Source organism: Abramis brama (assembly GCF_963993115.1).
Source record: "Abramis brama genome assembly, chromosome: 5".
NCBI lineage: Eukaryota > Metazoa > Chordata > Actinopteri > Cypriniformes > Leuciscidae > Abramis > Abramis brama.
The window spans coordinates 43,772,092-43,787,520 of NC_139967.1; the positions used below are offsets into that span (position 1 = coordinate 43,772,092).

Here is a 15,429-nt window from a genome sequence, read left to right on the forward strand (position 1 = left end):
ACTGGTACCCTGGCTGGTTTAGGCCTGTTGTTGACAGCAGACCCACAAAGATATTCATAATTTTTATATTCTATAGTGGTCAGTTCACAGTAGTGACCGAAATTAACATTTTTATTAAGGGGCAATATTTTCCACCTTAAATTGATTTCCAGGGGCATTTTTCACCTATATATTATGGACATTGTTTCTAAACGTATTTAGAGGTATGCATCACCTTTTATGTCAAATTCTAACATTCAAATTAAATTATATTAGAATAACACAGTACCAATGTCAAAATAAATCATTAAATTAAAATCCATCCTTGCAGTGCAGAGGTGACACAGAAGCGGCATCAAAACTGGCATTACTATATTTACACTTCATTTACAATTGCATAAATAAAGCTATTCAATATTTAAATATGAAATGATTTATAATTTTAACATTTTAATTAAAGGATACTTTAAATATGAAACTAAAACCACCAGTAGGTGGCGGCAAGTCACTGTCTTAATAAGCGAGTTGTTGGAGTCAACCGATTTGTTCAAACGGCTGATTCATTCAGAAAAACAAGTGATTGTTCATTGAATCGTTAAAATGATTTGTTCAAAACGCGGATTTCAGTAAAAAAAAACAAAAACAAAAACAAAAACATTGCAGTCTGTTGGACCACGGCTTCATTATGAAATTCTCGTCGACGATATAAAGTGAAAATTGACAATATTGTGTCCAAAAAGTAACTCACAATGTTAACTTTATTGTTAATTTAACTGTTGTATAAAATAAATAGCACATTTGCAATTGTGCACAGGAAAACGGCACTCTTGCTCATGTGATATTCTAATATAACAACATAATATGATATAAATATAAGACAAAAACTCATTTGGGGACATCTATAACTGCACTGACACATCACGCAGTGAAAGCAAGCATGAGAGACAAACGCGATGTCAGCTCGCACTCGCAGTGCCTCGTACATAGTTAAAACAATGATTACAATATCATCATAGTTCATAGACAACATCGCACACTCCTAAGCACATAAAGACTTAACTTACAATCGAACTGACATTTACTCGTTTTCTTCTCTCCTCTCGCGTGCAGGAGACAGACGTAGGCTAATAGGCTGCCGTAAGTGACGCGAATTGTCACGCGAACAAGCAAATCCCCCAAGATAGATTTAAAAATATAATACGTAGGCCTACGCTAATTAGATAGTTTTAATTTCGAAAGCATTTAGATAAGTATAAGTCAGAGTGTCATCTAAAATTTAAGACCTTTCATAAGTAAAAATAAAAGATATTTTCTTTTTTTAAATAAATGATTTTTAAGACTTTTTATGGCCTTAAATTTGAAAAATCTAATTTAAGAACTTTTAAGACTTTTTAAGGAATTGCGGGGACCCTGCTAATGACGTGTTCCAGTTATTTTTTTGGATATACAACCCTGCAAGTGTGTTTATAATACAATGGCTGAAGGAGTGATGATAAAATGTACATCTTTCTCTCTTATACGGGCATAATTATATATATATATATTTATATATATTTTATCTCTATATATTTTCTTCTCTTTTTGAAAGTCTATCGAGGATTTTTCTTTATTATTTGTGCAAAAGGAAAAGGAATAATGATGTTTGCTGTAGTCCCTCATTTTCTGTTATAGAAATGTACCCATTTATGAGTACTGCCTCTAAGAAGAAATGTGAGGGTCCATCATGTTGTTACCTATATACCGCCAAGTCCCAATTCTGTGGAAGTAATACCTTATTACACTGTATAAGCTGGATGCAGTGAAGATGGTGGATCTCTGCTGGGTTTAGTTTGTAGGCCTCAATCAACTTCAGTGAGTCCTCGAGAGAGGTGGGCAGGTCCTGCTTCAGAATGTGCCTCACAAGCATCTAAACAAAGCAAACATCAGTGAAATATCAGGTACTTGCATGAACAGAGTGGCTGATACAAAGGTCAAAACCTTTACATCTTTAAGAAAGTAAGGAATAGTAAAATTGTTAAATGAACACACATAATACAGTGAGGAAAATAAGTATTTGAACACCCTGCTATTTTGCAAGTTCTCCCACTTAGAAATCATGGAGGGGTCTGAAATTGTCATCGTAGGTGCATGTCCACTGTGAGAGACATAATCTAAAAAAAAAAATCCAGAAATCACAATGTATGATTTTTTAACTATTTATTTGTATGATACAGCTGCAAATAAGTATTTGAACACCTGAGAAAATCAATGTTAATATTTGGTACAGTAGCCTTTGTTTGCAATTACAGAGGTCAAACGTTTCCTGTAGTTTTTCACCAGGTTTGCACACACTGCAGGAGGGATTTTGGCCCACTCCTCCACACAGATCTTCTCTAGATCAGTCAGGTTTCTGGGCTGTCGCTGAGAAGAGTTTGAGCTCCCTCCAAAGATTCTCTATTGGGTTTAGGTCTGGAGACTGGCTAGGCCACGCCAGAACCTTGATATGCTTCTTACAGAGCCACTCCTTGGTTATCCTGGCTGTGTGCTTCGGGTCATTGTCATGTTGGAAGACCCAGCCTCGACCCATCTTCAATGCTCTAACTGAGGGAAGGAGGTTGTTCCCCAAAATCTCGCAATACATGGCCCCGGTCATCCTCTCCTTAATACAGTGCAGTCGCCCTGTCCCATGTGCAGAAAAACACCCCCAAAGCATGATGCTACCACCCCCATGCTTCACAGTAGGGATGGTGTTCTTGGGATGGTACTCATCATTCTTCTTCCTCCAAACACGTTTAGTGGAATTATGACCAAAAAGTTCTATTTTGGTCTCATCTGACCACATGACTTTCTCCCATGACTCCTCTGGATCATCCAAATGGTCATTGGCAAACTTAAGACGGGCCTTGACATGTGCTGGTTTAAGCAGGGGAACCTTCCGTGCCATGCATGATTTCAAACCATGACGTCTTAGTGTATTACCAACAGTAACCTTGGAAACGGTGGTCCCAGCTCTTTTCAGGTCATTGACCAGCTCCTCCCGTGCAGTTCTGGGCTGATTTCTCACCTTTCTTAGGATCATTGAGACCCCACGAGGTGAGATCTTGCATGGAGCCCCAGTCCGAGGGAGATTGACAGTCATGTTTAGCTTCTTCCATTTTCTAATGATTGCTCCAACAGTGGACCTTTTTTCACCAAGCTGCTTGGCAATTTCCCCATAGCCCTTTCCAGCCTTGTGGAGGTGTACAATTTTGTCTCTAGTGTCTTTGGACAGCTCTTTGGTCTTGGCCATGTTAGTAGTTGGATTCTTACTGATTGTATGGGGTGGACAGGTGTCTTTATGCAGCTAACGACCTCAAACAGGTGCATCTAATTTAGGATAATAAATGGAGTGGAGGTGGACATTTTAAAGGCAGACTAACAGGTCTTTGAGGGTCAGAATTCTAGCTGATAGACAGGTGTTCAAATACTTATTTGCAGCTGTATCATACAAATAAATGGTTCAAAAATCATATATTGTGATTTCTGGATTTTTTTTTTTAGATTATGTCTCTCACAGTGGACATGCACCTACGATGACAATTTCAGACCCCTCCATGATTTCCAAGTGGGAGAACTTGCAAAATAGCAGGGTGTTCAAATACTTATTTTCCTCACTGTAGGACTTTTAAGTTAATGAAGACAAACTTACCATGATATCACGAGTGTTAGAGAGGGCTAAGGTGCGGATGCCATAGCATCTGAGAAGCTTCTTTATTTCCATCAATCTGTAACCCTCTCTCAGTAACTCCTGTCTGTAGATATGAAAATACTTACAAATAGTGCTAACTGAATTTGATGTACTGCAGCTATATGCTGCAAACACACAGAAATATGTAATCCAATTGTAAAGTCTGAGGTCACATTGACCATTTGCGGGTCCAAATGCTCTATTAAAATGTCCGATTAATATGTATAAATTCAAGTCAAGCAACAATTTCATTACTCAGGTCTTCCCAAAAATCAGACTAGTATGAGATAAGTCAGACTTTATTTGAAGTGAAATTATTACTTTAGTCCAACTGAAATCAAACATTTAAAGTGCATGAGTCAAAAATGATGTGCTGTATTTTAAAAAAGTAAAATGCAGATGTGTTGAAATAGTGTAAACTACTCTGAGTGCTGTTAACATGTGCCACCGGAGCTAGCCTTGAAGCCTCACTCTACAGTGAAGTCATGTAAAAGAGCTTATAAAAAAAAAAAAAAAAAAAAAAAAATAATAAAAACAACACAAAAAAACTATGTTTTACAACACCACTCACTTTGGATGTTCCTTCTCCAAGTGCTGCTGAACAAGTTTCTCGATGGTTTCACTCCAGGGCACCACGGCCTTGTACATTATTTCAATCACAGCATCCATCACCTTCTAAAACATGTAAAAAGACAATGTTTTGCTAACAGAATCTACTGTGACTAAAAACAGGAAGTTAAAGTCAATTTGACAGTAGGCCTTCACACTGACAGCATTTAGGAACCCTACTCAACTTTGCTGCATCCCCAGCAATCTCTAGTTCTTATGTGATTCAAATTGACAGCTCTCTAGATATAGCCTACACATACAGTGGGTACGAAAAGTATTCAGACCCCCTTAAATTTTTCACTCTTTGTTATATTGCAGCCATTTGCTAAAATCATTTAAGTTCATTTTTTTTCCTCATTATTGTACACACAGCACCCCATATTGACAGAAAAACACAGAATTGTTGACATTTTTGCACATAGTATTTCTTGATTGTAGAAGATATAAGCAAAAACTGAAATATCACATGGTCCTAATTCAGACCCTTTGCTGTGACACTCATATATTTAACTCAGGTGCTGTCCATTTCTTCTGATCATCCTTGAGATGGTTCTACACCTTCATTTGAGTCCAGCTGTGTTTGATTATACTGATTGGACTTGATTAGGAAAGCCACACACCTGTCTATGTAAGACCTTACAGCTCACAGTGCTTGTCAGAGATTCCAGCACACATAGGAATAAGGGGAAATGAAGAAGTGGACACATTAGCAAAACAAGCTTTACAGAAAGATATAATAGAGTTACAAGTTCCATTAAGTAAATCAGAGATGAAGGTTTTAATCTGGAGTAAATTGATAGAAGAATGGCAAGTAGAGTGGAACAATGGGACAAAGGGTAGATTCCTTTTCAGCTTATTAAACAAGGTAAATCAAAATATAAAGTGTATAGGTAAGTCAAGGAAAGAAGAGATTATTTTCAGCAGAATATTATTAGGGCACTCAAATTTAAATAGCACACTTAAAATAATAGGGAAACACCCAAACGGGTTATGTGAAATCTGTAAGGTTGAAGAAACAGTAACTCATGTATTTCTTGATTGTAGAAGATATAAGCAAGAAAGAGGAACAATGATAGAAGAAATAAGAAAGAATGTAAAGCAGGAAATAAATTTTAAGGTTTTAATAAAATGGGCAAGTGAAATAAATAGTAAAGTCTTCTTCGATTTTATTAGAGAAACGGGTTTGGTGAATAGATTGTAAAACTCTGTTCCACCCGCAGAAGGTGGCGGTAATGCACCTATTTAAGTTGGTTGCCAGCCGCCGTTAAAAATCAAAAAGAAGAAGAAGAAGAAGTGCTTGTCAGAGCAAATGAGAATCATGAGGTCAAAGGAACTGCCCGAAGAGCTCAGAGACAGAATTGTGGCAAGGCACAGATCTGGCCAAGGTTACAAAAAAATTTCTGCTGCACTTAAGGTTCCTAAGAGCACAGTGGCCACCATAATCCTTAAATGGAAGACGTCTGGGACGACCAGAACCCTTCCTAGAGCTGGCCGTCCGGCCAAACTGAGATATCGGGGGAGAAGAGCCTTGGTGAGAGAGGTAAAGAAGAACCCAAAGATCACTGTGGCTGAGCTCTAGAGATGCAGTCGGGAGATGGGAGAAAGTTGTAGTAAGTCAACCATCACTGCAGCCATCCACCAGTCGGGGCTTTATGGCAGAGTGGCCCGACGGAAGCCTCTCCTCAGTGCAAGACACATGAAAGCACACCTGAAGGACTCCAAGATGGTGATAAATAAGATTCTCTGGTCTGATGAGACCAAGATAGAACTTTTTGGCCTTAATTCTAAGCGGTATGTGTGGAGAAAACCAGGCACTGCTCATCACCTGTCCAATACAGTCTCAACAGTGAAGCATGGTGGTGGCAGTAACATGCTGTGGGGGTGTTTTTCAGCTGCAGGGACAGGACGACTGGTTGCAATCGAGGGAAAGATGAATGCGGCCAAGTACAGGGATATCCTGGACGAAAACCTTCTCCAGAGTGCTCTGGACCTCAGACTGGGCAGAAGGTTCACCTTCCAACAAGACGATGACCCTAAGCACACAGCTAAAATAACGAAGGAGCGGCTTCACAACAACTCCGTGACTGTTCTTGAATGGCCCCAGCCAGAGCCCTGACTTAAACCCAATTGAGCATCTCTGGAGAGACCTGAAAATGGCTGTCCACTAACGTTTACCATCCAACCTGACAGAACTGGAGAGAATCTGCAAGGAGGAATGGCAGAGGATACCCAAATCCAGGTGTGAAAAACTTGTTGCATCTTTCCCAAAAAGCCTCATGGCTGTATTAGATCAAAAGGGTGCTTCTACTAAATACTAAGCAAAGGGTCTGAATACTTAGGACCATGTGATATTTCAGTTTTTCTTTTTTAATAAATGTGCAAAAATGTCAACAATTCTGTGTTTTTCTGTCAATATGGGGTGCTGTGTGTACAATAATGAGGAAAAAAAAAAGAACTTAAATGATTTTAGCAAATGGCTGCAATATAACAAAGAGTGAAAAATTTAAGGGGGTCTGAATACTTTCCGTACTAGGGATGGGACGAAATATCGTTTGACGAAATATCGCGATACAAAACGTGACGAAACGCATCGAGGTCGAAAAAAATGGATCGCGAAATAAAGATAGATGGCACTGCTGCATGATTTGCGTAGTATATGTAATAAAATATGTATATTTTATTGACACTGGAACAGTATGCATTCAAAAAGAATGCTTATTTAATTCAATAATAAATATTACAAAAAGTTGGCTTTAGCTGGATTCGAACCCCAGTCTCGGTGAGCACCTGCAATAGAAAACAGTGTAATATAAATGCGTGATTTTCCCACACGAAGAAACCGGAAATTGTATCATAAGACCTATGCTGAGGAAGACATATCTCTGAACGTCACATTTCACCTTTTCTTTTCGATTTTCTGCGTTTTTCGCATCCACAGCCTGTATTTTGAATGGTGTTTGACAATTCAGAGCCACAGTGCAAGCGAACGACAAAATCCAGCTGTTCGGTTCTGTCTGCCCAGCGCTTCCGCCGGCCGTGTGTGTGTGTGTGTGTGTGTGTCCATACCTTAGACATACTGCCAGTCTCTGTTCAGGATCGATTGGTTCACGGAAATTGGTCGTCTTCTTTTTAATATGTGGCTTCAGTATCGCTAGCAAAGCATCAAACTATTCCACTGACATTCTGAGGTAAATTTTTAATTGCTCGGGCCTCGGGATAATTTCGCAACTCCTTGATAAGGAGGTGAAACTCTCCTTCTTCTCGGCGCAATCTCAGGATTGGATGGTCCCAATATTTTCCTCTTTCTTTTTCTCTTTTTAAGAAGAAAGAGGGCAACGAAATCATCCTCACTGCTCGACGAATCCATTTAGTATTTTTTGCGGTTTTTTTTTTTTGCGCAAAGGTTTAATAAATACGCATCGGACTCAGTGTGCAAGGTTTCTGTGCGTGACGAATTTTAAGGCTGACGAACACGAAAAAACGCATACGAAAATTTCGGACTCAGTGTGCAATGGCCTTAAGACTGTCTGTAAGCTATGCCATGCTGTCATTCCGTACACCACATCCAACACATCAAACATGAACCACCACCTTCAACGTCACCATAATAAAGTTGTTGTTAAACAGTAATATTTTTTTTCTTTTTTGATATCGTATCGTGACGTATCGTATCGTGACCCTGGCATATCGAGGTGCATCGTATCGTGAATTTAAGTGTATCGTCCCATCCCTATTCCGTACCCACTGTACATACATAAATTTTAAATCAAAATGAGTAATTCAATTTGAAAGCCAATTTGACCAATCCTGGAAGCACCAATATCACAATGTCTATCATTTGAAAGACCAATCACGAGTCACGACAGTGAAGCGGGAGTCCCTCCTTCCTAATATTCATCCACACACATAGATTCGAGGCTTCTTTTCCCCTTGCTCCACCGCTCGAAGAACTAGTCTAGCAGTCATCATAATAGAACAGTTAGAAAGAGAATTCACTGTAACATGTTCTCTAGTTCATCCCCAGCCGACATACCTTTACGGCTTGTCTAAGGACAGTTAAGAACCATTCCCATAGTGAGATAAGAAAAAGAACTCCAGATGACTTCTCTCTGTGACTTTTCTCTTCTCCTCTCTTCTTTCTTTGCCATTTTTTTGCACTAAATATTTCATAAAATTCCTAGTCAAACCCTATCAATATTTTTGTGAGGATCGATCCTCTCTATACAACACCAGTATTAATAGTATCGATACCACTAGAGTATATGTTGATCCCTACCGTGAGTAAAGAATTTTCACTAATTGCATCACTAATAAATAAATAAATAATGTATATAAATCGAATATTGTGCAACAGAATACTGTGTTAGATGTATGAACAGATCTTACATTAGTGTCTGTCATGCAGTGTAGTACAGCCACGGCTTTGGCCTCCCATTCAGTGAAGAGAGAGGTGATTTGAGAGCTGCAACAGTCTAGCAGGTCCTAAAATTTAAACACATCAAAACATAAACTGACAGCACAATAAATTAAAACTATTATATTATAATAACAATTCATTAAAAATTCCCAGTCCCAAAAGGTAGACTAATAGACCACTGATGTCTGTAGTGTACATTGTATACAAATATATTAGGGACTTCTTTATCATTGTTTATATATTTTTATCAGCAGACTGAGTGTCATATTTACCTGCACAAGGTTTTTTTTTTTTATGTAAAATTGATATTGGGGTATTAGGAATATAAAGCCAATCATATAGTTAGGGATTCACAAACTTTTTTTGACAGCCAAATTGATCTAAAATATTTACTTAAAGTACCCCCTGATATTAATCTTATATTTCAATAATTTAACATGGTTGTCTGAGGTTGATTAATTGTCAACTGTTATACAGGTAAACTAAATCTTTTTTAGTAAGTGATTTATTCTGATTGTTTTTATGTATTACATAATTTTACATTTAATTATTATTATTAATTTATTTTTACATTTGTATGATTTAATTATCAGTTTTTGTTCAACTTTGTTCCCTCAAAAATAGAATCCAGAATTTATGCGCACAATACATGACCTTATATGACTACTACTGATTATAATATAGAGTGTTTTTACACTTGAGTACTGTCTAGTGGCCTTCTGCAAAGCATCACATGTCTGAGATTGGCTACAATGCTTAACACACCAAAAAACATGTTAATATAAAACTTTGGTGCAACAAGAGTAGATCTAAAAAATAACACTATAAACAACCATTTTCCTAATTACTGAAAAATAAAGGTGACCTTGATATAGTGTAAGAGGGTTTGGTCCAGGTCCAATCCGTTCTCAAGAGCATAAGGTTCAATGCTGTTCTCAATAACCGCAGGAATCAGCTCTGGGGCCTTCACCTTATCCAGCATCAGAAAGGCCATACTACGTGTGCTTCCCTGCCACAGAACACAAGTTAATCAATGCTTTGTGTCATGAATAATCAATAAATGTAAAAAAAACAAACAAAAAAAACAACAACATTTTATAGATAAATTAACCTAATTCAATGGGTCCAATAACAAAACAAAAAAACTGAAACCATTCTAAAAAGAAAATGTGTGGACTTTTGTGGAATTCTACTGGTATTAAAACAGAATACTGTAATGTTGTGACAACACTAGCATGTTGTCTTGTATTTATATTTAGTAACAACACAGTGCCCCTTGAAAAAAATATTCAGAGACTAATCTTTCTGAATCCATTAGATAAAAAGTATGACACCAAGTGACATCTTGCAACAAAAGGATTTGTCTGGGCATCAAACTTGAAGTCAAAGAGATCTGAAATTTGGTGGGATGGTTTATGTACAGGGGTAACCACTGTATTTCATTAAGTACCACCTACTGTCAGAGAGTGAATTTGCATTTTCATTTAGCCCGCCTGCCATTATATGGGCAATATCACATTTCTCTTGTAGTGAATTATAACTGTGGGGAGGGGAACTTACTTTATACATTCACCAAATGAACTATTGGAACTCAATAAGTGCCATTCACAGAAGGTGAGTGATGCCCAGACACTTTCAGGGGATAAAAAAAAAAAAAGCAGCAAAACAGTACAAATATAACCAAAGGTGCTAGAACGTCTATTTAACGCAATGAAACAGAAATAGCGATCTATATTATGACAGATTATCGAAAAAAGAAAAATGTGGGACGGGGATTTGGTTCTATCCATAGTTCTATTCTAAGCTTTTCAGTACAAAAATTACCAACATTCACCATGGATTTAAGGTAGTAATGTTAACTGTAACCATGGTATTGTGGCAGAAATAGTCGAATGATTTTACATTATTCATTTCAGGGTTCGTACAACCTTTTGAGAGTGAAATTCAAGCACTTTTCAATGACTTCCAAGTGCTTCACACTTCAAAGCTCTAACTACCATCCAATTTAAATGTTATTTTTAATGTAAAGACCAAAAATAAAAAAATATAAAATAAAAAATCTCCATAAAAAAATCTGTTTTTACATGTAACTGTTGTTAAAGGGGTCATCTGATGGTTCAAAAAAGAACATTATTTTGTGTATTTGGTTTAATACAATGCGTTTCCACGGTTTTAGGTTAAAAAAAGGCATTATTTTACACATACTGTACATTACTGTTGCTCCTCTATGCTCCGCCTTTCTGAAACATGTAGATTTTTACACAGCTGGCCTTGTAACTCTCCCCATGTTCTGGAAACAGTCCTCCGCAAAATACGCAAGACACGGTCGAACATTTTAGTTGTACTGTTCTGGAACAGTGTTGTAAATAAAGCTTAAGTTTTCTAATTGTTTCCTCTTTTGGAAGGCCAAACAAAGTAGTTTGGCTTTTGCAATGAAAAACACAGCGTCTCCACGACATGGCGGCCACAATAATACAGCGAGAATAAAAGTTATGCCTTGCGTATACATTTGGGTGATGTTATGAAACTCTGCCCACACACACTGATGTAGATTTTTGGGGAGCCTTAACTTTTATAAAGAATATAAATTTCCTCTTTAGGTTTGACACTTGGAGCTTTGTAACTCTGCAACTCTGCAGATCTTATACTTGCACTAACAGCTACTTAACACACTAAAGAAAAAGGAAAACAAGAAATCGCATCATATGACCCCTTTAATAAAAGTTGATTTTATCTGCATCTCAACTTAAGCTCAGTGTCAAGAAATTTCCTGTCAAATTTACAAGAAATAAACATGTGATATTATTAGTTACTGCACTTATTGATGCAAAACAAGTCATTTTAATATTAAATTACCTTTGATTAAAAATCCCCCCCACCCCCCAGCGCTACAAAATCAGCTGCTAGTGCCACCATCTGTAGAACTAAGTCTAAACTTTCATACTCACCCTTTCATAGTCAGACAGTGAAAGGTGGCAGTTATATTTGGTGTAGAGGTCACACAGCTGTCGGAGGTTTGCCACTAATGACCTCAGATTTTGCACTTCCTCTGCTCCACAGTTTTCAGCCTAAAAAACAATTTAATTCTTATCTGAGGAAGTCGCAGCGACTTTCCAGGAATATGGTCCTCAACACTTTCAAACAGCTTCAAATTTGGGGACAAACTTGACATTTACCAAACCCATAGACCTCCAGAGGGAAGGCAAGCCAAGTTCAGCCAGAACCAGTCCATTATGAGGCCAGTCACCCTATAAAAAATAAAAAAATTATAATAATAAAATAAATCAAATTACCTGAGAGAGAAAGAGAATCTTTGTATTTACTTTGGCCCAATTGAAATTTGGCTACACAATGTGTGACTATCGATGTCTATCAAAACGGAAAATGATGCTTTAGAGACAGAAAGGGTCAAAAATGGGCTGGCTAATAATTTGCTAGGTTGTGTTTAGAAATTCAGAATTTATTCATTTATTTTGAAAAGTAATATCCCAGTATTTCAAAATAATTCAAATTTTTTGAAAAACTTGTCATAAGAATTAACTACCTTTTCGGTTAACTCCAGATTCCTTACACGCTGCTCCAACCACCTGGCGAGGATTTTCTGTGTACATTTAAAACATAAAAAGTGTTAATATGAAGCACAACAAATTAGTTAATTTCAAAAATCACTGCTCCATTCTCAACCAAAAGATTACAACAGAACTTAAAATTACAGTAAGATTATGCAAGAACTATTTGCTTTTCAAACATTTTGCTTGAATTGTATTACCTTATTTATAGTGATTCATCAAAACTGGCATACACACAAAACCCTTTCTTATCCACCTTGCAGGGCAAGAATTATTCTCGATAACTGGTGTTGTGATTCAAAGTCGCATAAAACTAAGGTCATTAAGACAATCTGAAAAAATTGTGTAGTTTAAAATCAAGTGTTTTAACTGCCTCATACCTGTCCTTTGGGCAACACTCTCCATATAAATGGGACCACAACACCCTTAAACCACAGACTTAGGTCTTGTGATGGGATGTCTGATGAAATGGAGCCCAACAGAGCATGTAGGCAGTCTTCATCGAATGCACTGGCAAACTCACCCTGAGAGAGAGAGAGAGAAAGAAACAGAAAAACCTAATTATCATGGGAAAAGAACCTGTAGTAACAACTTTAAGTTACAGTGCTGACTACTAATAAAAAAACAAAAAAACAGATAAAATAATTAAAAACAAAGAGATTTTAATAGTCTAGGGAAGTGTTTTTTTGCGTGTGTGTGTGTGTTTTTGTTTTGTTTTGCACCTTCTACCTTAGTAGTAAATAAAGTATACCATCAGAAACTTATAGAAAGTCAGAAATTCATTGTCAAAACTCCACATGGAGGAAAGTTCTACCAAAATGAAATGAGTAACACATTCATATTAGCATGCCTTAAAAGTGCACTCTGTTTTTAGTTTATGTTTAACAGGCTCTTATATACCCCAATTGAACCAGTGGTTTTGGACTCCATACTGGCTCATATTGCCCGGGATTCTGGGATGGATAAAGTTCATTTCATTAACTGCATCACATTAAAGCTCTTTGTTTATTTCTCAATGTTTTGCTTTTTGTCTGTTTTCCTTCGTCTCTGAACTGTTAATATGCATTTGTCTTTGTTTAACAATGGACCTCAATGATTTGGCACATGGTGTTGATCGTTGGTGCAGGTACACGTCTGACTGCTGCACTGCACAGAGGCTTTTAGTGTCTGTGACCAGCAGATGTTTGTGTTCAGAACTTGATGGTGAAGCTTATATACTCGATTTGTAGAGTGAAAACTGCAGGCCATGGCAGTTTGTTTTAAATATGAACTTTAAATATGAAACTAAAACCACCAGTCTGTGTCAGCAAATCACAAATAAATGAGTTGGGTCATTGAGTTATTCAGTTAAATGATTCATTCAAAGGGCTGATTCATTTAGTCGTTGAATCATTCATTAAACTGATTAGTTCAAAAAGCGGATTTATTCAGTAGCAAAGCACTGTTGTGTTGCTCGGAGACACAAAACAGTTATGCTATGTTTCACTGGGAAATTTGTTGACAGAATAATGCAACAAAACAATAATGTCTCTAAAATGTAACTGAAAATGTTATTTTGTAGTTTATTGACCGGTTTCATAAAATCAATAAGTCATGCTGAATCATGGAAAAGACAGCACTTTTGCTCTTGCTCTCCAGGAACAAGGTTGAGAACCACTGGGCTAGAGTATATAACAATGATTTGTGCTTTGTTGTAAACACAAAGAGAAAACTGGCAAAATAAATATTACTATGTAAAAATGAAAAAATATGTAAAATACACATTCAAGGCCAGTATAAAATTATTGTGGCTAAAATTCTCAATTCACTAGCCATTGGCAGGTTCCTGGTCAAATGCTGAAGCAACAGAACAAACCATACTTTGAGTTTTACCTCGTGTCGTAGCCACAGATATTGTGCTCCACTAAGATTCCCTTCTTTCAGAAGAGCGTGGATGTCTTTAAGATAATCTGTGCTGTTCAAAAACTCAATCCATGAGATGCCCCTGTAATGGAGATGGAGAATACAATTACCCAGAAGGATGTGTAAGACAAGAAGTGATTAAATGATTTCTAAATTGTTAAAAGCTTATGGAGGAAAAAATTAATGTCTAACATTTGAAAAAGTAACTGCTGGCCAGCTTAACGTACTCAAAGTTGTTGGGTCCATACATGCTGGCGAAGGTGGCGAGCTTAGCCAAGGCTGTTTGGATCTGGCAGCACGGGAAACGGTTCAAGGTGTAATTTAACATCTCCTCAGCTATGCTGAGAGTAGGCCAGGAAGCAGTTAGGCAGTACTGCACCACAAACTGCTCATCCTGTGGGACATATGAGAAGACTAAGTGCTAAACATTCACCATATATCACATAGGATGACTACCTTAAAATAATAGATAGAAGAGATATAATATTCATCTTAACCAGTTGTGAAGTATTGCAATGCATCATGATAACTGCTGGGTGGGCTATGAAAGTGATAAGGTAGAGTAGGACCAATGACCACTACTACAGTATGTCAAAAATTGTATTACTCATGTCATCATGACCCTTTTAATATCTGAATATTTACATATGCATCCCAACAGTACAGCATACTGTAGTATTACTAACTGTACATATGTGTAAAATAGAATGATAGTAGTGTTATTAGTTTCTCCAGCCACCATTGTGTGTAAGTCTCCCATGAAGACCTGCACATTCACATTTGTTGCAAAGCTGATATTACCATGATCTTCATCAGGTTGGTTTTAGCCTCATCAATGAGCTCAGGCCACTCAAGGGTTTGATCACTGCCTGATGTTGAGATGAGCTTTTCCAGCACAACATTCAGCTTAACCTTATACACCAGCTAAAACAAACAAAAAGAAACCTTGTCAATTTCCCATGAAAAATATTTTACATAGGAAATTTTGATATGGAAAATGTACTAATGTCTTACTTCAACATCAAGCCCAAAAGCTTTTGCAAATTTCTCTGCTTCTTCAAACTTGTGCTTATAAAGAAGTTTGTTCAGTCTGGAGGAAGCAGAGAGAGAAATAGAGTACAAAGTACTGCATTAAAAGCAGTCTGCATGCCTGAAGAAAAGTATAATTTAATTTAAGTATTAAAGTGAAGCAACGTATAGAAAATAAAATAAACAAAATAAATAATGCATAAGGAGCAAAACCACCC

The 15,429-nt window shown here is 37.1% G+C and overlaps 1 protein-coding gene across 1 annotated transcript in view; it reads right to left on the reverse strand.

The window, feature by feature from the left end:
* The window catches only part of kntc1 (kinetochore associated 1), a 59,450-nt gene that overhangs the window by 33,853 nt on the left and 10,168 nt on the right, over positions 1–15,429 (reverse strand). The window contains exons 14-26 of the mRNA XM_084115449.1: positions 15,197–15,272; positions 14,984–15,106; positions 14,410–14,576; positions 14,153–14,264; positions 12,661–12,804; positions 12,256–12,312; positions 11,888–11,959; positions 11,660–11,779; positions 9,577–9,720; positions 8,681–8,776; positions 4,257–4,360; positions 3,647–3,749; positions 1,751–1,885 (exon numbers count right to left, since the gene is read on the reverse strand). Of these exons, the coding sequence (XP_083971575.1) occupies positions 1,751–1,885; positions 3,647–3,749; positions 4,257–4,360; positions 8,681–8,776; positions 9,577–9,720; positions 11,660–11,779; positions 11,888–11,959; positions 12,256–12,312; positions 12,661–12,804; positions 14,153–14,264; positions 14,410–14,576; positions 14,984–15,106; positions 15,197–15,272 (1,453 nt within the window). The remainder of the gene's footprint in view (positions 1–1,750; positions 1,886–3,646; positions 3,750–4,256; positions 4,361–8,680; positions 8,777–9,576; positions 9,721–11,659; positions 11,780–11,887; positions 11,960–12,255; positions 12,313–12,660; positions 12,805–14,152; positions 14,265–14,409; positions 14,577–14,983; positions 15,107–15,196; positions 15,273–15,429) is intronic.